Raw genomic sequence first — 22,611 nt, 5'->3', positions numbered from 1 at the left:
CATGTGTTTTGTCTTTAAATTTGCCGAGTTTTTCCCTTTTTTCAGCCTGGAAGAAATGATTTAGAATCAGAACTTGATCTTTGGAGACGACTTTTATTTATCCTTAGAAACCAAATATATTACCAAAAGCAACTTCTAAAAGGAAATAAAAGCAGGAATCTATACAAGAAAAAAAGCGAAAAAAAGCAGAGCAAAAGAACGATGACGAAAATCCAATATAGAGACATTCCCATTCTCATAATCATACACCCAGAAGGGATCCCTCAAGGATCATAATGAAACGAGTCACGTTCTCAAATGAAAGCTCTCGACAAAACAAAATGTAATCTCTTGAATAAAAATTTTATGAAGATCTTTGGAATGAAAACTGCCCAAACCGTTATGGGCTGGTACATGGAAAGCCTATTGATCGAAATATGTGTTCAACCCTTTTACTTGACCGGCTGTTCCTAATATTTGCCTAAAAAATCCTTGCAAGAAATAAAATTAGAAGCAATTCGATGGAAAGGGATTAATGAAAAAAAAAAATTAAAAATTAAAAAAAGGCCCAGGAAACTTGGATTCACCTCAAAGAAGCCATATATTCGAATATTCAAAAAGCCCCATAGTTTAATTATATTTGGGAAACCTAGTTCAAGATAGTACTGTCGCTTTTCATATAGCTATATTTTAGCCGGTTAATTCCCGCAGAACATATCTTCCAACATTCATGGTGCTTTGCAGCATAAATGCTTTGTGCAGACATAAATTATGGGAATTAATTGCGGTAAGGAGGAATCAAATTGACTCTTAGTAAACAATGTCGTTCGCCATACTCGGTATAAAAGCTTTATACGGTACAGGGCAAACCCGGAACATCCCAGAACAGACTGAGTGGAGAATGCTAAAAATTATTTCAAGCGTTGGGGGATTTCTTGAGAGGTATACAAGGCACGTGCTTTAAACAGCATGGTATGGAGGAATAATGCTACCAAGTATGGATTCTTTTAGTATCCCGTTGCCACTTCAAATTTAAGCAGCATCCCCGACGACCAGCATATATTCTGTTTCTAGAGTCAGAGGCACCGACTGGGGGAGTGGGGCGTTTCCCTCACTATATTTTTTTGCTCCCCTCCCCACATTGAAAAACCAAAACAAAATTGTCTCCAATATTTTGAAAAATAGACCCCTTCCCCTACATTTTCGTGAATTAGAGCTTCAGTCTAGAAAAGAGAGAAAAGAAGAAAATTCCTGAAGATATAATAAACAAATATTCCCCTGGCATATAAGCAAATTAGCTCTACCAGTGTCAATGGTGGCCAAAAAGCGACAAGTTACTATAAGAAAAACCCTTGCATTCAGCACCTCGACTATGAAGTCATAGAAAGAAAAGGGGACTTCGAATTGAAAACACAGAATATTCCCTAAATGAATATCAGAATAGGTAACACTAATACCAACTTATCTAATTATATGGCATTCTAAAAGCGAATAAATTACAGAGAACCATCCGAAGATGGAACCATTATTTGGAAATGGTTACTAGACGGATTGATAGGTAAGCTGCGAATGAAGAACAAGCATCTTAAAATGGCGAAATTTGAACAAATAATTTCGATTTGTATTTCTGTATATATCAGGAGTCTGTAAGACTTTTTTCCCTTCAAAGAGGGTTTTCTTTAGTTCCGGAACGATGCATCAGAATGGGGAATTGGAATCGTGAATAAACAAATCGTGTTGACTAAATTTGAGTCTTCTTTTTCAACAAAGATGGTACTTGATTTCTCGATGACACGATAACCAAAAATTGCGTGAAACAATTTCTATGTATTTAATGTAATATTTGTCCTAATTTCAGCCTAATAGCTTTTTTCTTACTACCAATGCGGAATCACACAAGAAATCTTTGAGACAACGGGGTTTCATTTAAATCATAAACATTTCTACAACTGCCACCGCAGATTTAAAAAGCAACTACAAACCAAATCACACGCAATTGCAAACCTTAGCTTTTTAATAGCTGATTAGCTTTATTGCTGGCGTCAGTCACATGGTGGACGTTAGAAGTGGCCTAGAACAAAAGCGGACATACTTTATAATGACAAAAATAGCTGATATAACACAAAATTAGAAGAATCTATTTGCTTAAAATGAGCTACAAAGAATATCAGCTATTTAATTGGCATATTAATTTATCTAAGAAAAAATAGAAAAAAAACACGAGACATGATAAAATTACGCTCACTCAAGGTCGTATCCAGGTTACCAGTTTTAAGCCCCCTCCCCCCAGTTTTTTTTATCCAACTCGTAAAAACGTGAGAAAATTGCACATAAACAAACTTTAAATGTATTTTTTTTACGTTTTTATGCAATGCTTCCTTCCCCCTCCCCGAAGAAAGATCATGGATACACCCTTATATTAACTTGAAAGTAAAGAAAGAGAAAAATAATCACGTGCTCCGTGATTAGTACACGTTAATGCGATTTCTCAGCTCTTCCTAATTGCCATTTTAATAGCTAGTTGATAATACTAGTAGTCCAAAGAAAGAGCAATTTTGATGAATCTTACACGTAAGAAGATCCGACTCTTGCTTAAAAAGCAATAGATCTAATCCTCTGGGCTCCCAGCATAACAACTCGGTAAAATTTTTAAATTAGCAAACAAAAATAGCAGAAAACGTGAAACTGTGTTTTGACATGTTCTTTTTTTCTTAGATGTAATTACGACGAGTGTGATTTTGTAAAAAGCTTCATTGGACCCATTATCTTTGCGACGAGTAGTTATACGGACCTGATGAAGCTATCAATATGGACTGAACGCATTTGAATAAAAGAAAGGATCAGGAACCCGTAGAAGCAAAAAAAAAATAATTCTTTCGGTTTAGTTATTTCACTCCTACAATGGGTTCTCAAAAGTTTCATTTATATTAAAAGGCTTTCGCTGACCGATAGAACGTTGACTATTCACGTATTTGTTATTATTGGCCAGTCGATTCATTGTAATTTAAAAAGAAGTTTTTCCTGGACCTATGTTTACTTTTGCTTTTAGGATATTAAAATAGGACGAGTCCAACCTAGAGTCTTTTTACAAGGCTATTCAATGACGGGATAAAGCCCCGTTAATATTGACATTCAAATCATTTCTTAAGTTATACTGCGTATATGTTTTTTTTTTGTTCAGTACAAATTTTAACTGCGCTTGTTATCTACTATAAACAGAAAACCCCCGTTTTCTTTATACGAGCCGTACAAACACGAATTTGATGATATTTTTTACAACACCAGATAGGGTATGAGGATTCTTTTTTTCCATCAGATAGGGTATACGGTATATATCAGACGAGGGTCGTTTTTCCCAACATTAGATAGGGTATAAAAAAAGACAAGTTCATATAAAAAATAATTTTATTACCAAAGATTGGTTAATTTTCATATAATTATTTTATATGAGCTTGTCTTATATTTATATGCTATCGAAGGTAAAAAAAACGACCCTCGTAATTAATTCCTAATTTTTTATTTGTATATTTCTTACTTAAAACAAAAATTTTTGATAAAGACAATCGCATCTCAAAAAATGAAAAAATTGTCTACTTCATTATCTAATTCTCTGCTTTGACCGCTTTTATTCTATGGTGTTTAATTTACTTTACAAGTTATTGGCCCAAATAAAACTTAAAAAAAAAGTTGTTAGCGTCAATCTTACAACACCTGTAACTGTTATAATTTAAACTTGACTAATTTAATACTGTTCCAATTTACCCTAATTAAACTTTAATATTTTGATCCTTCTTTTAAAGTAGGACGTCTGTATTATACAAAGTTCCATCTCAAAGAGCTTTTGTCTTTTACTTAATATGCTATGAAAACAGTATTTTTTCCCGTTACCTAGGCATTTGGAAATTCCGTTCCATTGAATCAACTTTGCTCTTAACCCACTTTTTGAAAATTACAAGAGAAGAAAACGATAAGAAGAGACAAAGACAAGGTAACTAAAACAACCTCTCTTTATCAATCTCTCTTTAATAATCCCTGTTTAAGTATCCTAAGGGTGCAGTATTGACTTAATAAAAGCTAAATATAGACATTCTAAGATAACTTTATACTACAATAATATGTTATACAATATTATTATGAGTACCAAGTTAATACAAAACTAGATATGGTTTCAAAAGAATTTAAAAAATAAAATAAAAGCTGATATCGGAATAGGAGGGGGGAGGATGAGCTTCCAACTCTTTTCACCTCATCACCAAGCTAAAGTTTAACTATTGACTAACATACTTGTTTTTGTTTACACTTCCGCCATTAATAGTCACCTTTAACCACCCACAACCAAGAACCAAAGATACTGCTCTAAAAGGCTTTAAAAGGAACTTTGAATCGAAAAGCAAAAAAATGAGAAACCTACCTTAGCATTAATTCTATCTATTTGTTGATTTTGGTTTCCAATTTCTGATCCCATATCGATCGCCATATTTCTTAGGTTTCCGATCATTGTGTTAACTTGGCCCATATTTTCTTCCATTTCATCTTCTCGGGCATCTTTCGTAATCCTATTAAGATAAAAGAAATAATAATCTTATAAACCATCACTTTCAGGCTTTTAACAGAGTGGATGCTCTAAATACATACAAAAAAAACAAAAAAAACAACTGTCTCTGGCACATTGTCCAAAAAGCAAATTTTTATGTGGCCAAAGCAAGTGAGACTTACGCTTTCATCAAATGCTGTAGAAACCCCATCGACTATGCTTTCACAATTCAAGAGGCGTTATAGTACAAGATATAAAATTTTACAGGAGATGGAAACAACTGAAAATGAGTTCTATTTTCTATGTCTGTTATTAATGAGCCGTATTTTACAGATTTTCAAGATACAGCAGAGCTACTGGTATCAGTATCTATTAGTTTTATTTCAACATGCGGGAAAAGTAGACAAAAATCATGACAAGAAAATGAAAAACCCAGAAGGCGATGGAACGCACGGAGAGGGAAGATTACCTCCGAAATCCTAAATTTTCCTGAACTGCTGGGTGCATCCCCCGTTGAACTCCATCTTCCTTTAATTCAAACCCCCTTCAACTCAACTCAAATGTAATTAAATCCCCAGACAATTCCACCGTCATTTAACCTAGCATCTCTTCCAACTTAAACCTCGTTTAACTGGATCCCATTTAATTCAACTTCTATTTAACTCAACTCTCCGCCACATTCGACTCAATCCCATTCGACTCAATCGCCATGCAATTCAACCATCATTTAACTCAACCCTCGTGTTAACATTCGACCTCACTGGTACAACCATGAGTGTTCGAGCCCGGGCCATGAAAAATTTTACTAACTTCAAATATATAAAACCGAATGATAAACTGTAGGTTTTTTAGAGGGAGGACGAGGAACAGTTATGCATTAAAGCAGCATAATAAACACTTAAGTAAGAATTAACCAATGAATAAATAACATTTTCTAGGTAAATTGTTGATATAAGGAGATTTGAGCTGAATAGGGTTGATTCGAGTAAGGGGCGAGTCAAATAGGGTTGGGTTGGAGAGAGGTTGAGTTGCAGGGGGTTGAATTAAATGAGGCTTGAATTGCATGGGGGTTGAATTGCATGGGGCTTGAGTTGAACGGAGTTGAGTTGAAGTGGGGTTGAGTTAAACAGGGGTTGTTTTGCATGAGGGATTAGTTAAATGGGTTCAGTTTCAGGGGGAGGATAGTCAAACGAGGGGCCAGTTGCCTGAGAACATAAAAATCTTAGTCCCATTATGCAACATATCGGCTCTTGAATTACCGCAGTCAATTTGTAGGGTATTTCAAGTAGGCAACCATATATAGTTAAAATTAAATCTCATTAAATATAAAGGTTAAGTTGAAACTTGGAGAACCATACATATCTTACAAAACTAGGAAATACAGGGAGTCCAATTTTCAAGGGAATTACCTCCCGACACATTTATGCGATTTTTGGTAGTAGATGACGCTAAATAAAAAATGATACGTGGGTAAAAATTCAGCAAAAAATACGCTAAAACATTTGGCAAGGAACAATTTAAGGATGTTCAAATTTCTTTTGAAAGATTAATTATCTTTAGGAATCAACATACTGTTAATGCTTGAATTTTAACGTTCGAAAAGCATTGTTAAATTGAACCAACAGATTCTAGCTTATTGATTTTCAGGGTTCAACGTAGCAACACTGACGAAAATGTGGTTAAATCTTACAAAATTGTGGTTTTAAGCACGAATGGACCTAAGATATGTCGAAAGAGATAAGTATTCTTCTTTGATGTCCTCGGTAGCTTAAAGATTGCAAATCCTTATACATCTAATGAACGCGTTGTGATTTTAGAGAAACTAATTTAGTGCTTAACGAGATCACAAATCCTTATACACCAAATTAATGGAGATCATGCAGATTGGCAATACTATTATAAACCTGATTTCAATAATGTGCGACATGTCAACCTATGTGAAATGTGCTTAAAGTTTTTTGATTTTGAATGTCTCTGTTGTACAATTAACCTCAGATTTATCGTCAGCTAGTTTTAAAAACATTTAATATCATTAACAATGAAAAAAAACTTGAAGAGAGCAGATAGAAGGGGACACGGGCCCAAGTGCCTCACTTTGAGCCCATTAGTCACATATATTGAAAGTCTTGTGTGAATGAATTCCAACTTTCCAACGTCCTGTTGCAACATTTCCAACTTTTTACTAAAATATTTTATAAGGGCTAAGTTTTAAGTGTACAATTTCTAAGATTAGGCATCTTTACCCCTAGGTTTAGACTAATCATGTCTCACTTGGAGAGATATTTTTTGGATCTTTAAAGCATTTTGATTAAACTGCCTATCGTAAGATTTTTATACGGTATTACAGGGTTTGAAGTGGCCAAAGGTGCGTGGGTTACTGAAGGATTTGCAGGTTATCCCCTGATCCTGTTTCGGCCCAAAGAGCATAAGCATTTGTAATTTCTGATTGAACCAGTCCTTCTGCAAGATATACCTACCCAAGCAGCCAGATCCCTCTTTAATTGTATTAAATTAAAAAACAAGTTTTTTTTAACTGAAAGTAAGGAGCGACATTAAAACTTAAAACGAACAGAAATTACTTCGTGTATGAAAGGGGATGCTTCCTCATCAACGCCCCGCTCTTTACGCTAAAGTTTGACTCTTTCTCTCAACTATTCTTTTTAAAACAATAAAAAACTTTAGTGTAAAGAGCGGGCCGTTGATGAGGAAGCAGCCCCTTTCATATACGAAGTAATTTCTGTTCGTTTTAAGTTTTAATGTTGCTCCTTACTTTCAGTTAAAAAACCTTTTTTTTTATTTAATTTCTGAACGTTTTTGAATCAATGCATGTTTTGATTTTGGGTCTCCGCAGAGGAATAATTAAAACGAAATTTGCATATTTATTTTTTTTTTGGCTAAATGGCTTTCTCATAGTTTTATCGAATGATTTTGAGAAAAAAAAGAGCGGGGGAGGAAGCCTAATTGCCCTCCGATTTTTTGGTTGCTTAAAAAGGCAACTAGAACTTTCAATTTTTTACGAATGTTTTTATCAGCAAAAGATAAACGTAACTTATAAATTAGCTTACGTAACGAACTTTTGTATTCTTATGTTTTTATTACATATATGAGGGGGTTTACCCCCTCGTCAGTACCTCGCTCTTTACACTAAAGCTTAAATTTTGTCCCAATTCATTAAGAATGACCCCTGAATCACAAAAGCCGTAGAATAAATAGTTGAAATTACTAAAAATACTTTAGCGTAAAGAGCAAGGTATTAGGAGGAGGTGAGCCCCTCATATGCGTAATAACTCCTGTTCGTTTTAAGTTTTAATGCTGCTCCTTACTTCCAGTTGAAAAAACTTTTTCATATTTATTTTTTCATTGTTTTTTTTATGCTAGAAAATCCTGCGCTCCCTTCATGGAAATTTTCTTCCCCCATGACAAAATTCCTCGATGGAAAGTTCCCCCAACATATCCCCCTCTTCTCATCCTCTCCCCCCAACCAAAAAATTTCCCTGAAAATGTCTGTACACTTCCCAATAACCATTACTATATGTAAGCACTGGTCAAAGTTTGTATCTTGTAGCCCCTCCCACGGGGACTGTGGGTGAGTAAGTCGTCCCCAAAGACATAGTTATAAGGTTTTTCGACTACGCTGAATAAAATGGCTATCTAAGAATTTTCATCAGTTGACTCTGAGAAAATAATTAGCGTGGGAGGGGGCCTAGGTGCCCTCCAATTTTTTTGGCCACTTAAAAAGGGCACTAGAACTTTTCATTTCCGTTAGAATGAGTCCTCTCGCAACATTCTAGAACCACTGGGTCGATACGATCACCCCTGGAAAAAAAAAAAAAACAAACAAAAAAATAAACACGCATCCGTGATCTACCTTCTGGCGAAAAATACAAAATTCCACATTTTTGTTAATAGGAGCTTGAAACTTCTACAGTAGAGTTCTCTGATATGCTGAATCTGATGGTATGATTTTCGTTAAGATTCTATGACTTTTAGGGGGTGTTCCCCCTGTTTTCTAAAATAAGTCAAATTTTCTCAGGCTCGTAACTTTTGACGGGTAAGACTAAGCTTGATGAAACCTATACATCTAAAATCAGCATTAAAATGCAATTCTTTTGATGTAGCTGTTGGTATCAGAATTCCATTTTTTAGAGTTTCGGTTACTATTAAGCCGGGTCGCTCCTTACTACAGTTCGTTACCACGAACTGTTTGATGAATGATAATCTACAAAAAGATATCAATAGCTTCAAGTAAGGGCATATCCAAGATTGCTGTTCGGAGGGGGGGGGGTCCAAAACTTTAGGAAACGCATGAAACTTTTTATGTATTTTTGTTACATTTTTATGAATCGGACAAAATTTCGGGGGGAGGGGGTTAAACCCGGTAACCCCTGGATACGACCTTGCCAACAAGGATAAGAATATTAGCATTAACGAAAGAAAAAAACGAACAACGATAACGGTAATAGCGAGAATAAAAATAAGCCAGAAATTAGTTTCATTTTCTTAGCAGAAACACCAAGTTAAGATCCTTTAATAGTATTTTACATTGTTTTTTTGTCCCTAGTCTAGTATTTTCTCCCCGGTTCAGTAATTCATATCCAAGGACCAAATTAAGAAAAAAAAATAAGTCTCTCTTTACTTAATCACTATTTTTCCTTTCAAAGAGAAGTGGACGACGGTCGAGCTCAACAATAAGCAACAATTTCACACTAAATGAAGCACAAATTGATTTACCATTCTTTCTTAAATTACTGAAGTTTTGCGATTGTATAGACATTATGAGACAAACTGGAAGCCCTCTGCTACATTCAGCCAGTCAGAAAATTGGAAGTTTTTGAAGAGAAAGAGAAAGATATTGTAGCTAAGAAAACAGAAACTATGGAATAGCAACTGACAGCAGAATGCAGATGGAATGGAAATAAAGCAAACGCTCTTTATAAACACAATATTTTAGAAACGATATTATATCTTAGGATATATATCTTAGAAACGATAGAAGAAAATGTGCTAATGGCCTTTGTTTCTTCTATACGCACCGACTCTTAACTGAAGAATACAGGAAGAGCTTATTATAATCTTTGGCACTTTAAAAGGCATAAATTATAAACTGCATACTGCAACTACGTAATACGAACTATGCAGTTTTCCTACAGGGACACCTAAGCTCAAAATGTCAGCTTTAATCACCTCATTTCAACTTCTGATTCAAGAAATCTGACCATAGCAAATACTAGCTTAATATAAGCAAGTTAATACACGAGCTAATAGGATTACAATGAATATGTTGAACTATATTTGAACATATCCCGACATCTTGATTACTCCACATATGAGGATGCTAGCTTGTAATCGTCACTTAAAAAATAGAAAAAAAAATGACGAGAGTAATGAGGATCAAGCAATTTAGAATCTTGAAATGAATCAGTGATGGGATAATGGCAAAGTTTTTGCCGGTTCCGACTTCACCTCACGTTCTCACCTTTGATACAATTCCCAATATAAATTTTAGCCAAACTGAGAGTTGTATATTATCAAACTCCATCTACTATTAGTGCGAGGTCAAGGGGTAAGATAGCTTCTCTCTAAAAAGGTTGATTTTGGTCGTTTTAAGTTTAGTTACACAATATTTCCATTTTTTTTTAAAAACAGGCTTTCGAACTGATTTATCGTATTTTTTTTCTAATTTCTGCATTAGGGGGAAAAGTCTTAATCTCTTTATCAGAAAAAGAATATAAATACTCCAAATTTGTGTTTTTTTCTCATGTTTTCCTTGTATATCAGGCGCAATTTGTACACACTAACAACATTTAGCAGCACTGACAGTTTTTCTCAAAGCAATTGAACGCATCTGCAAAAAAAAAAAAATTAAATCGAAAAAAAGATCCGGGAGAGGGGGAGAGAAATTGAAAAAAATTATAGAAAAACAGGAGAAAAACATTAAAGAACAACTTAGATTAATGATGAGGGGGGGGGGGGGTCAAACTTCAAAATCAGCTTGAACACACACTGGCAAAGTTTGAAGCCATCGAGGCTCAAATTTGAGCGACTAGAAAGATCAACTTAAATAAAGACAGGTCATGGCTATTGATGATAAATAGCGGGGTTTGGAAAAATATGAAAAATATGAACAGACCAAGGTAGCCCTTATGTATAGTTTTTGAAATCCCAGTTTACGTTAATAACTACATAACAAAAACAGGATTCAAGTTCCTCTGAACAGTTTCTAAAAAAGTGCGATGGGAAGCAATTCTTGGCACATCCTAGGGTGTATTTTCACATTCACATTTTAGCGCTTAAAGTGAAAATTCCAAGTGAGTAGAACAATCGAGTCTTGTACCTTCTTTGTTTCATATATAGGTATAAAGGCATGTATTAGGGGGGGGGGCTCTTTCGAGGCTCGACTAAAAAAAATATACATTCTTCGATTTTCTCCATATTTTCTATGTAACTTATCTATTTTTATGAGTTGGACACACTCACTCCCCTCCTCGAACTAAGTTCATTCGCGTACACTTTGTGTTATTTACATGTTTCTATAATTATGAACTTCACGACGAGTCACGACGTAGGCAATAATGCTCCTAAACCAACGACTCAACATTTATTTTAAAAGAATTAGGTAGTAATGTTGCCTTATCAGAAATGTTTGGCAATGCCGACAAAAATTAGTTGATTAAAACACGAAAAACTAAGAATAAATATTATAGACGATTTACCCCAAAGCTGATACGAAAGTTGATAACTCTTTGAAATACCCCAAAAGCAAGATCCACTTCAGAGCGATATTTCCGTGCTTGTAATAACAACGTAGTGAGGACTTGATGAGCATCCTGGTATGACAAATTCGGCTTAACCCCAAACAGAGATGGCACAAATTCTACTTTAGGAACAGCTAGCAGAAGTAGAACCTATTCAAACTCTGCTAACGGAGTAGGCAGCGGTAATGGAGCTATAAGATATGCTACTAGTTAGATCCTTACTACGTTTTAGAGTGGAGATGATAATCCCAGAAAAAAAAAGTTCTGGGGCAGTAGATGTCGACTAACGCATTTGAAATAGCAGCTGCAAATAGCTAGTCAACAGCACATTTAAATAAATGAAAAGATGAAAAGCGCTAATACCATCAGTATCAGATGGTTTTGATTCAGCCCTACAAATGATATGATCAACAGAAAGGGAGGTAGGTCTACACAACCTTGTAAAATCTTCAAAGGTAACAAAGGAGAGTCTAAAATAGTCATAATTCTCTGAAATGAAAATTTTTAAAACATATTTGACCCCACAAAGCTAACGGTACCCCTAAAAGACATGTTACAGCAAAATTTAATGACAATTTAACTCTAGATTTTAATTCCCGAATAACTTACATGATAATTAAAGCCTGATTTTTCTTAAACGTAAGAGTTTTTTGAACGGTTCCTACAATTTAACATTACGAAATTTAAAAACAAGTAAATATTCGGATTTTAATTGCTGCTGATTTCAGCATGTCTAGGAGTTCTTGGTCGTCAATATTGAAAAGATTGAGGCTGTCGCGTACACACCTCGTACGATTGGAGAATAGAAAATCTTCTGACAAATAGAAAAATAGGCTTTAAAACACTGTCTAGTGCCAAATATTTCCTAGTTGACGCTAATTTGTAAATAGTAACTTTTAAAATTCAACTGAGCTGCAGGCCCAATTCGATATTATAGAAATGTTTTTGAGGATTTAGTAAAGAGCTTGAGACCACTTAAACATGACTTTGAATAGAAATAGAAAACCCTTTGTGGAAAACCCTGAACTGGTGGTCAAGATTCCCTTATCTTGAAGAGAGAGCAAAACCAACATTTTGCACTTGCAGCAGTGGTCCGTCTCTTTTTTTTCGGCAGAGGTAATCGCATCGAATGAGTAGTCTTAGAATGTAGAGATAAAGGGCCAAAACAAGTACCTGTTTCAGTTACAAAAAAGAGCAGACCAAATAGAGCCAAAATGCCAGAGTGAAATTTCTGAGATAGTGTATAGGTCGGAAACTATTGAAAAGCTGCAAATAGCCTTCCCTCTCAATTCTCAAGTTTTGTCCACTATTTTTCTATAAGACATTTCTTTTACCGTCCTAATGGAAATGAATAGCTAACAGTTCTCCAAAGAGTTGCATATTCAGGATCATGCAAAAAGCTGCTAACTAACATTGGTAGAGAATTTCTCAAGCAAATCAGATCGATGTTAGAGAAAATTGTTAAAGATTTTGAATGGCAAATTGAAGAATTTGGAACAAATTTGGAGTAAAGCGCTACAAATACAGGGTTAAGCGGTTTCCCTACATGCACAAGGAAATGCAATGCCATTGACCAATTTTTTGAGCTAGCTTTATAGATATGTACGTTGCATAGGATACGAAACAACGTATTTCGTTCGTTTCAAGTTTCAGTAAAACTTCTTTTTTTTCAAAGTATCAGTAATAAATTAATGAAGAGCCCCTTTTTTGTTTAGACACCGGAGTAATAGTGGTGGAACTTGTTTCGTCGCAGCTAGAGGATAAGACAAGAAAATCGTTTTTGGTCAAAATTAAGCATACAAGGTGACTGTAGCAGCCCAGGTTCAAGCTCACTGAAAAGGCTAGTAATAAAATATATCTCAGAAGAGTGTATGAAGAATAGTATGCCCCATACCTGTGCGCATTTTCTACTTAGAGATGAATACTGATCGACTCCTCGTTTGACCTTCTAGAAGCACATAACATAGTTCTAAATTTTGGAAGTGAGTTTTTTAATGAGACCCCACTGATATTGTGTTCTATATTATTATATAGATTCTATATTATATTCTATATTATTTTGATATTGTATTCTATAGGTATTCTATTAAGAAATCAGATCATTCAACTCCTCAGCCTCTCTAAGATGAAAAACAAAAAGAGTTTAGATTTGATTTTTGATAACGTCTCGAAAAGTTTTCAGACCCCCCCCCCACCCCCAATAAAATCCTATGTCTTACCGTATCTAAGTGCGTCAAAGAAAATATACGTGCTTTATCCTAGGAAGTATTTATAAAAGGACAAAGGTCAAGAGTTCTCTAGTAGGGGCAATGATACTCAAGACGAAGTAAGTGTGCTCTCAAAAGAAATAAAGGAAAAACAAATTTAAAAGTTTTTTCTTAATTCATTAGAAGGTTTCTGGGGGCAAAACCATTGAAAAGAGACGACATATGTATTGATTTTTCAAGAACAAGAAGAGAGAGAGGAATTAATATATTGGTGAAAAAATTTATTTAACGGGCGAAGATACCACTTTCATCTACTATCTAGTAATACCAGAGAATTTGAAAATAAGCTAGAAGACCATTGAACACCGTTTTAGGATACTCTTTTTTTTTTCTTTTCTTTTCTTTTCTTAATAAAGGGATTCTAGCGACGGATGCTATTCAAGCGTTATTGACTGCTGAAAATCTTTTGGTGTCAAGAAAGACAATAGAATAACAAAGTTCATCAATTAGGAAACTGAAATATTGGCTCCGGGTATAAAGTGAATATCTCTATGCGTGATTAGAGCCAGAATTGGTAACCAATCAAAACGATAGTTTTAAATCCATGATCACCAAGAGCTCGATAACAGCAGATGAAAATCCGTTGTGATGCAACCAAATAGGCGAAGAGGATTTTTCCACGGTGTATTATTTTAGGCGTAACAGTCAATATCAGTACAGCAACTTTTGTTGCCTTTGGAGGATTCTGAATATCGACTGGAGAGATCCAGTCACAGACTAGATAGTCACATTTACCTCAGGCCAGCCCATGGTTACAGATATCATTCAGCAACGAAGGTAGCGATACATTGGGCATGTCATCCGTATGAAGGACGATATAATCCCAATACAGATCTTAGATTTTGCTACCTCAGGGAAACCACAGGAGAGGTCGACCAAAAAACACCTTGCACCGTAGATATAAACGGGACCTGTCCAACATTCACACGAAAATACAACTCCAATAGGAAGATTTTTTGGCGGCGAAGCACATGCGGGATAACTGGAGGCTCTTCGTGGATGTCCTGGGAGCCTCTGGCGGCAAAGGAGGGTGTAAGGTAAGGTAACTTTTGTGGCGCAATACAGAAATTAAAGACTTTGCAACAACACCTTTATAAACGCAAATGCTTTAACAATATTACCTTATACGTATAAGGGAAGGAGGGCAATTTTTGGTCCTATAAAAGTGGTCTAAAAAGTATACTTTTCTACTGTAAGGAGCGATGCGGCTCAATAGTAACCGTAACTCATTAGTTGTGATCTAAAGAGTTGATCTATTGTTATCAAAATTCTAAGTTTTGATAACAATAGACGCATCAAAAGAATCAAATTCAGTGCTGTAACAAAATATATAAAGTTCATTAAGTTTAATATTACCCACCGAAAGTTATGGACCTAAGAAAATTTGCCCAATTTTTAAAAGGGGAAAATACCCCCAAATTGTCACACCATCAGATTCAGCATATCAGAGAACCCTACTGAAGAGGTTTCAAGTTCCTATATACAAAAATGTAGAATTTTGCATTTTTTTTTGCCAGAAGAAGATCAAAGATGCATGTTTATTTGAATGAATGAATGAAATACTTTATTACCCATTAACACAAAAAGTGACAGCGATGGAATAGAAAAAGAGAGAAAAACAAGAAGTATAAGTAAATAATACAAACACAAATACTTAAAACCGACTACAAACAAATAAAAAAGAATACCCATCAATGGGTGGTCGTTTGTTTGTTCGTTTTCTTCGCGGGTGATCGCATCGAACCAGTAATCCTAGAATATCGGGAGAGGGGTTCATTTGATCGGAAATCGACAGTTTTAGTGCCTTTTTCAATGACGAAAAAGATTGGAAGGCAGCTAGCCCACCTCCCACGCCCCTTCCCCCCCATAGTCCTCCGATAAAAATTCTGAGAAGCTATTTTCTTCAGCATAGCTAAAAGGTCCAGTAAAATACATTTGGAGATAAAATGACCCCCAAAGCTCCTGGGGAACGGGCTGAAAAATAACAAATATATCCATTGTTTACGTATTGTAATTGTTATTGGGGAGAAAACAGAAAATTTCTCCTTTTTGGAGGAGAATTTTCCATGGTGAGAATCTTCCGTGGGGAGGGAAGTTTCTGGGGGTGAGCTTTCCAGGGGAAATTTTACAAAGGGGAAATTTGCCAGAATTCTATACACAAAAATAAAATCTACAGCGGGATTAGGATTGTTAGGAGAATTTTTCCAGGGGAAGGGGATTTTCTGCGAGAGAATAATTCTCTATGGAGGAACTTTCCACTGGAGGGTTGGGGATTTCTGTGGAATATTTCCAACTGAGGGTGGATTTCCGAATGATTTGAAAAACAATCACAAATTAAAGTCTTTTCTCAAATGAAAGTATGCGAAGGATACTTTTTCAGGCAGAGTCGTAGGCAAGAATTTTTCCTAGGGGATTTTCAGCTAGGATGGAATTATCCAGGAGAGGGGATGGAGGTATTTCAAGTGGAAGGAGCTTCATTTTGAGAAATCTTCTGTTTGTGGAGGGAATTTTCCATGGAGGGGAGCTCAACTTCCCCGTACTATCAGAAGACAATTAGAAACTCAATAAAAACAAGTTTTTTTTTAACTGAACACAAGGAGCAACATTAGAACTTAAAACAAACATAATTATTCCGTATTTGAGGGGGGTTGCCCCCTCCTCTATCTCTCGCTCTTTACGCTAAAATTTGACTTTGTCCCAATTCTCTAAGAACGACTCCTGAAACACAAGGGCCGTTTAATTAGAATAAGAAGTTTTTTTTAATCTAAAACACTTTAGCGTTAAGAGCAAGGTACTGATTAGGGGGAAACCGCCCTCAAATACGAAACAATTTCTGTTCGTTTTAACTTTTAATGTTGCTCCTCACTTTCAGTTAAAAACTATTTTTTTATTATTTAATCAACGAGTAAAAACTCACTAATCCTTGCAAAGGTGGAGAGAGCCTTGTCACACCAGCACCTCTAAATGCCTGTGCGTATGACTTTGACCCAAGTGAGCATGGGTCACGGAAAAATGGTTAAATCCCCTGTGATAGGGTTTAACAGTATTGACATTTATTGACGATTGACACTTATTGATGTTATTGACAACAAATGTATACGTATAAATGTGACAATAAATACAACTTGACAATAAATGGGCGACTTTATTGACAATAAAAGTATAAAGTCGCTGTTACGCCTAAAGGTCGTATCTGACGTTTTCAGACTCCCGAAGTGGTTGATCCTTTCTTAAAGAAAGGATCAGTAAGGCAATGTAGATTAGAATGATAAACATGTGATTGAACGTACATTGCCCTGTTGATCTTCCCTTACAGTGCAGCTCAGCTAACGGTTTTTGAAAGTTATTAATTTAAAAAACTTTTTTCACAAAACAAGTTTTTCAAAGAAAAGTAAAATTTAGCCGAAAATGAGCAGAAATAAAGTCAAATAATCTTCCAAGCGTAAAACTACCACAAACTAATATCAATAACTAAATGAAGCTCAAAACCAACAGAATTTAAATAAATAGCCGAATCAAACTCAAAGCGAGCAGAAAATACCACGAGTAGGACTGATAACCACCATGCCTTCTTAAGACCAGAACATAACTTCACTTTACTGCATAATTGCCTTTTGGTGATACGATCTTCCCCTTCAAGTTCCAAATTCATACCCCAATTAATTTTTGATATACGCTTTTTTAACAGTGGGCATGCAAATAGCGTCTTTTAATTTAGTTCAAATTTCCCCTCAATATTGTAAATGGAGTTGTGTGGTGGTAGTTGTAGTACTATTGGTAGCATACAAATATTGCCTTTTTGATCATATCCCTTATCATTTTCTGAATTTTCCAAATTAATATACTCAGTTATTCCTGTGTTATACCTTTTTAACAATCCGTATACACATAACGTGTTTTGATTTAGTTCAACACTCTCCTCAAAATTCTCTAAACGGCTCACCTGAGTACCCTTTATCTTCTTGGAAAGTAAAGTTCAAACATGCATACCTTTCGCAATAACATGCACCATGTGTAAACAATGAAGGAATTGCCTAAATTACAGCCCTTGTCCTGAGGACTGTGGGGAGGTTGACACCCCAAAGACATTATTACTGGACCTTTCAACAAGGCTGGACAAAGTATACCTCTTAAAATTTCAATCGATTATGTTTTGGGGAATGATAGGCTTGGGGAGGGCTGATTACCCTCCATTCATTTTTTACTCTTAAAAAGGGGACTAAAACTTCGGAGTTTCAATCAAATGAGCTTCATCCGGTTTCGACCTTTATGCGACCACTCGTTCCATAAAAACCTTTAATGCCCCAGGGCATAGCTTGCAACTCTTGCCCATTGGCTCTGGGGGATTGTGTCCGCCCTAAAGACGTTGTTACATGATTTTGACTATTGGTTACAAAATGGCTATCTCACAATTTCAATTGAATGCGTTTGGGCAAAAGAGGGTATCAGGGATGAGGGGGGCTAGTTGCTCTCCTTCATGCTTGAATCTTACAAGAAAACTAAAGCTATACATTTTCGATCAAATGAGCCTCTTCTAAAGATCACAAAACCACCCCTTATAAAAACTGTAAGCCCCTGGGGCATAATTTAAATCCGTACCCCCAGACTCCAGGGGATTCTATAAATCCCAGAGACCTTATTATATGATCTTTGGACTATTTTTGAACAAATGGCAACTTCAAAATTTCAATCGGATGCATTTGTGGAAAATAGGACGTGGGGGGGGGTGTTGGGTACCCCCTATCACTTTGACTCATATAAATGGCACTAAAACATCTGATTTTCAATCAAATGAGCCCCCACCGGAGTTTTTAGACCACAATTTCCGGATAAACCTTAAATTGGCCCTCTGGGCATAGCTCAAAACCCATGCTCTGAGGGCTGTCGCGGGGGGGGGGGGGAGCTATCATTCTCAAAGACATAATTTCCAGATCTTTCAACTACACTGAAAAAAATCGCTAAATCAAAATTTTGATTAAATGTGTTTTGGGAATTGATGGGCGTAGGGGGGAGGGGGCTTGTTGCTCTCCATTCACTTTTGGCTATTAAAAGGGTACTAGCTCTTTCAATTTCCAATCGAATGCGCCTTTTTCGAAGCTTCTACGACAAAAAAATAGCCATTTCAAAATTTCTATTAGATGCAGTTCGAAAAAATACGATGTGTTTGTGTGTGTGCGTGTATCAACCCTCTAATCACTCTGAATCTTAAAAAGGGCACTAGAACTTTTGATTATCAATCTAGTGAGCCCCCTCCGAAGTTTTTGCGATTACCCTTTCTATACAAACGTTATATACACATGGGCATAACTAACAACCCTTGCCCTGAGGGCTATGGAGGGTTGTCATCCTCAAACACATAATTTCCGGACCTTTCGACTACGTTGAAAAAAAAATGCCTATCTAAACATTTCGATTGGATGTGTTTGGGAAAATGGTTGACGGGGGGAGGGTAGTCGCCCTCTAATCAGTTTAGACTATTAAGAAGGGCATAGCCCTTTTAATTTCCAATCAAATGAGCCCTTTTTGAAGTTTCTACGAAAATTCCTTCGATACAAAGAACCCTAGTCTAAGACCAAAAAAAAAAAAAAATACACTGTGCCCGCATCGCTCTTTAATTGGGCAGCGCTATTGCGCTGCCTATGATTTCAGAAGCTTGAAAATTACAGATACCTATTTGTTATTTCAAATTTAGAAGGGCAAGCTTTCTCAAAAGACATATAGACGAAACTTTCTTAACAGCATATCTAAGACAAATTCATTAAGTAGCCGCCAAAGACAAACAAAAAAATTAAAAATATATATAAACTAGGGACAGATTTTGTCTTCGACTCGCTTCAAATAAAGTAAAAGGTTTGTAAGGTTATTTACAGAAAAAATTATGATTTAAATAAAAGTATAGTAAGAACTTACTTTCCAATATAGCCACCAGGTACTCCCATGCCATTATCCATCATAACTCGTTGCGGTTGATTGTTCACCACTTTCCCATCGTCGTTACCTTTCCAAGTGCCTTCGTCTTCTTTGAATTGAGTACCCCTGATGAAAAAAATTATGCTAAAAGAATCAATTGGCACAAAATTGAAGTGAAATTCCTGAACTAGATATATTTTTATATTCCACTGAAGTATGTGTCAATTCTAAGAAGTTAAGCAAAAAATATTTGGATGCGAAAGGAATATGCTAGCCTACAAAGGAAGAAAGCTATATGTACAAGATCAAGAAGCCAAGAAAGAAGGCTTCAAATTACTTTTTATCCTCCTTCTAAAAATATAATAAGGATGTTGTTTAATTTGTTTATTTTCGAATTTGATTTTAATTTCAAGATTTTAAAAAAGTTCGATTTTTCCCGGCAACTCCCTTTTTCATCAGTCATAGAGAAAATGCCATTTCTTAAATCACAAAGACGACTCCACATGCAACCTTACTAAGACATTTATTGAAATCCTCATGATCAAACATGTCAGAACTGATAAATAGCCAAAAATATGTAATCTTTGACAGAGCACTCTTCCTTAGCAGGTCGGAAATAAAAACTGAAGGACTAAAACTTTTCCTTTTTGGTGCAAGTTGGATTCCGTTTTTGGAAGTCTTGGTGAGAACCCTTTAGATGTATTCAAAATATGTTTATGTTTTAAGATTCGTAAACAAAAAAAAAGCAAAAAAACAAAAAAAAAGCAAAAACGAAAAACGCTGAGAGTCAAAACTTTTCAAGGCTCTAAATATCCAAACAACATAAACTGGATTAAATATTATTAATATCATAAAGTTTTTAAGTAATTTCTCCTCTAATTACACTTGAGTAAACCAGTAAGATCTCTTCTTCATTGTTTGATACCTGAAACACAAAATAAAGTTCAGCCACAATCAGCAATGAAGTTCGGAAAAAATAATTGTAACCTAGGGGTTAACGAACTACGACCCCGGGACGTATGCGACCCGCACATGCTATTTATATGACTTTTTATGATTTTCTTGTTTAACTGTATGCTATCTTTTTTATATTTCGAATACTTTTCTGACTTTGCCTTTGCCGTTGGCGTAAGGGATAAACTGAGCTAAATCGATACAAAGTTCGAACACGATATTGTGTTTTTATTGTGTATTGGCATTTCCTTGTTTTAGTATATCCAGACCGCTTTATACGACGTTTAAGAAAAATATAGCGATTAGTTATCCAAGCTTAATGATGACTTACAGAATGAAAATCTCCAGTGCCACAATTTACTATTTCGAACCATCTCTATACAAGGAAGGAAGTTAAAAAAAAAAAAAAAAAAAAAAAACGACTAAAGAGAGCTCGGCAAATTAAAGGGAAAAGGTGGGTGTAGCAGAATTTGTCACATACAATTCGACTCAGTCATAACATTAGGAGCCAAAAGTCAGAAGAGTAGGGTCGTAACCTAAGTAGAGAAATTTTCACCAGGAAAAAAAATTTAAAAACGGTAAAATGTAACAGAACAGACTGTAACATTAATATGCGAGTCAGAACCAGACAGGATTTTCACAGTAGAAAGACTTGGCGAGATTTTTTCCCTCTCTGTCATATATACCAGGGTAAATCTAGATCAAAATCTTGGGGGGGGGCAATGTGACAAAGGTGCCAATAATTGACCAAATTAACAAACTTATTCTAAAAAAAGAGCGAAAAAAAGAACAAGGAAAGAGGGCGCCAGAAACAATCTTGGGGGGGGGGCTAGGATCCCTCGGCCCCTTGGATCCACCAGTATATATAGAAATATATAGAAATGTATATATATATATATATATATATATATATATATATATATATATATATATATATATATATATATATATATATATATATATATATATATATATATATAGTCTATATAAAGACTTCCAGTTCTTTCCGGTGCTGAAATTCAACGTACAAACTGTATCAAGGAAAATGATAAACCTATAAAAATGGAAACTGCTTCTAATGTCGAAAAGAAAAACCAACAATACCATCTACGTTTTGCGGTTTCTTTTTAAGCCTATACAAAATCCTATATAATTGTCTTTTCAGGTACTTAAAAATTTGGGATTGTATAGAAAGGACAATCTGGCCACCATCAGACCTACCAGCTTAGGTCAGCTAGCTTGTTTGACCTTCCAAGGTTCTTTAAAGCAAACCTGTGCCGAATTAGCGCAGACCTGATTCTAACGGATTTTGAGAAAAAATGTTGGATGATTATCCCTTATAGAGAAATTAAAGCCTTAATAGCATTACAGGCTAATTGTGTTAGTTATTAAATTAGTTATTTAAAGTCACGACCACTAAACTGTCAGTGAAGCTAGTAATTTTTGGGAACTGATTTAAATCTTCTCACGTTAAACCATGGACAATCGAACTCTTATATGTTCTCTATACTCTTTGGACTGAGTTGCATATTAGTACCATACATTTAACGCTATATGTCATTGGACTTGGTAATAATTGTGTTGCGGAGCAACACTACTGCTTTCGTAGTTTTTTTTTTTTTTTTTTTTTCGCCGTGATCAGCGACCTGTAGCTCCGAAGTGGTAAGAGTTAAAAATTTGAGATTTTTCAGAGGGAAGGGAAACGTGAAACAGAGTAAAAAAGTTCCAGAGAAGTTCCTAAAATTTCTAACAGTTTTCCATAAAAAAAAAATAAAACCGTTTTTTTCTTAGAAACTGTGCGTTCGATGTTTGGCGTCAAGTTAAGACGACCCTAGCTTCGGAAATAAACTTGTTAGAAATACAGTTATGCTGAACTCATGTAGAACTTTCATTTGTCTCTTCGAGAACCGGAGCACAAAATTCCGTAGCTCTTACAGATTTACTGGAAATAATTCCGGAAAAGTCCATCTCGTTCCGATTTTTTTTGGAATTTTCTCAAATTTTCGATTTTGATGTTTCTTATATTTTTATCGAGTAGTGCTATGAAAAGTATGCAAGAAGAAGTGAAGTGTTCTATATACCAAGTTGCTTCGTTCTCTAAGAAATAATTTCCGAAGTTTCGACGTTCTAGAGGTAACTTCTGTTCTGGACCAGCTAGAATTTTTTTTCCAACGCGGTTCGACAGGTCTCGATTTCCTAACAACTGGAGCTT

At 35.5% G+C, this 22,611-nt stretch overlaps 1 protein-coding gene across 6 annotated transcripts in view; it reads right to left on the bottom strand.

The window, feature by feature from the left end:
* Positions 1–22,611, bottom strand: part of LOC136029137 (synaptosomal-associated protein 25-like) — a 100,192-nt gene that overhangs the window by 11,749 nt on the left and 65,832 nt on the right. For 4 of the 6 annotated variants that reach the window (XM_065707228.1, XM_065707226.1, XM_065707224.1 and 1 more), the window contains 2 exons: positions 19,446–19,571; positions 4,391–4,535 (listed from right to left, as the gene is read on the bottom strand). In XM_065707228.1, the coding sequence (XP_065563300.1) occupies positions 4,391–4,535; positions 19,446–19,571 (271 nt within the window). Of the gene's footprint in view, positions 1–1,983; positions 2,051–4,390; positions 4,536–19,445; positions 19,572–22,611 lie in introns of all 6 variants that reach the window. The other 2 variants (XM_065707227.1, XM_065707225.1) reach the window with 1 other exon arrangement.

This window comes from Artemia franciscana, chromosome 7, assembly GCF_032884065.1.
Source record: "Artemia franciscana chromosome 7, ASM3288406v1, whole genome shotgun sequence".
Taxonomy (NCBI): Eukaryota; Metazoa; Arthropoda; class Branchiopoda; order Anostraca; family Artemiidae; genus Artemia; species Artemia franciscana.
The sequence above is the reverse complement of the archived record's forward strand: the minus strand, read 5'-3'. Positions and strand labels throughout refer to the sequence as shown.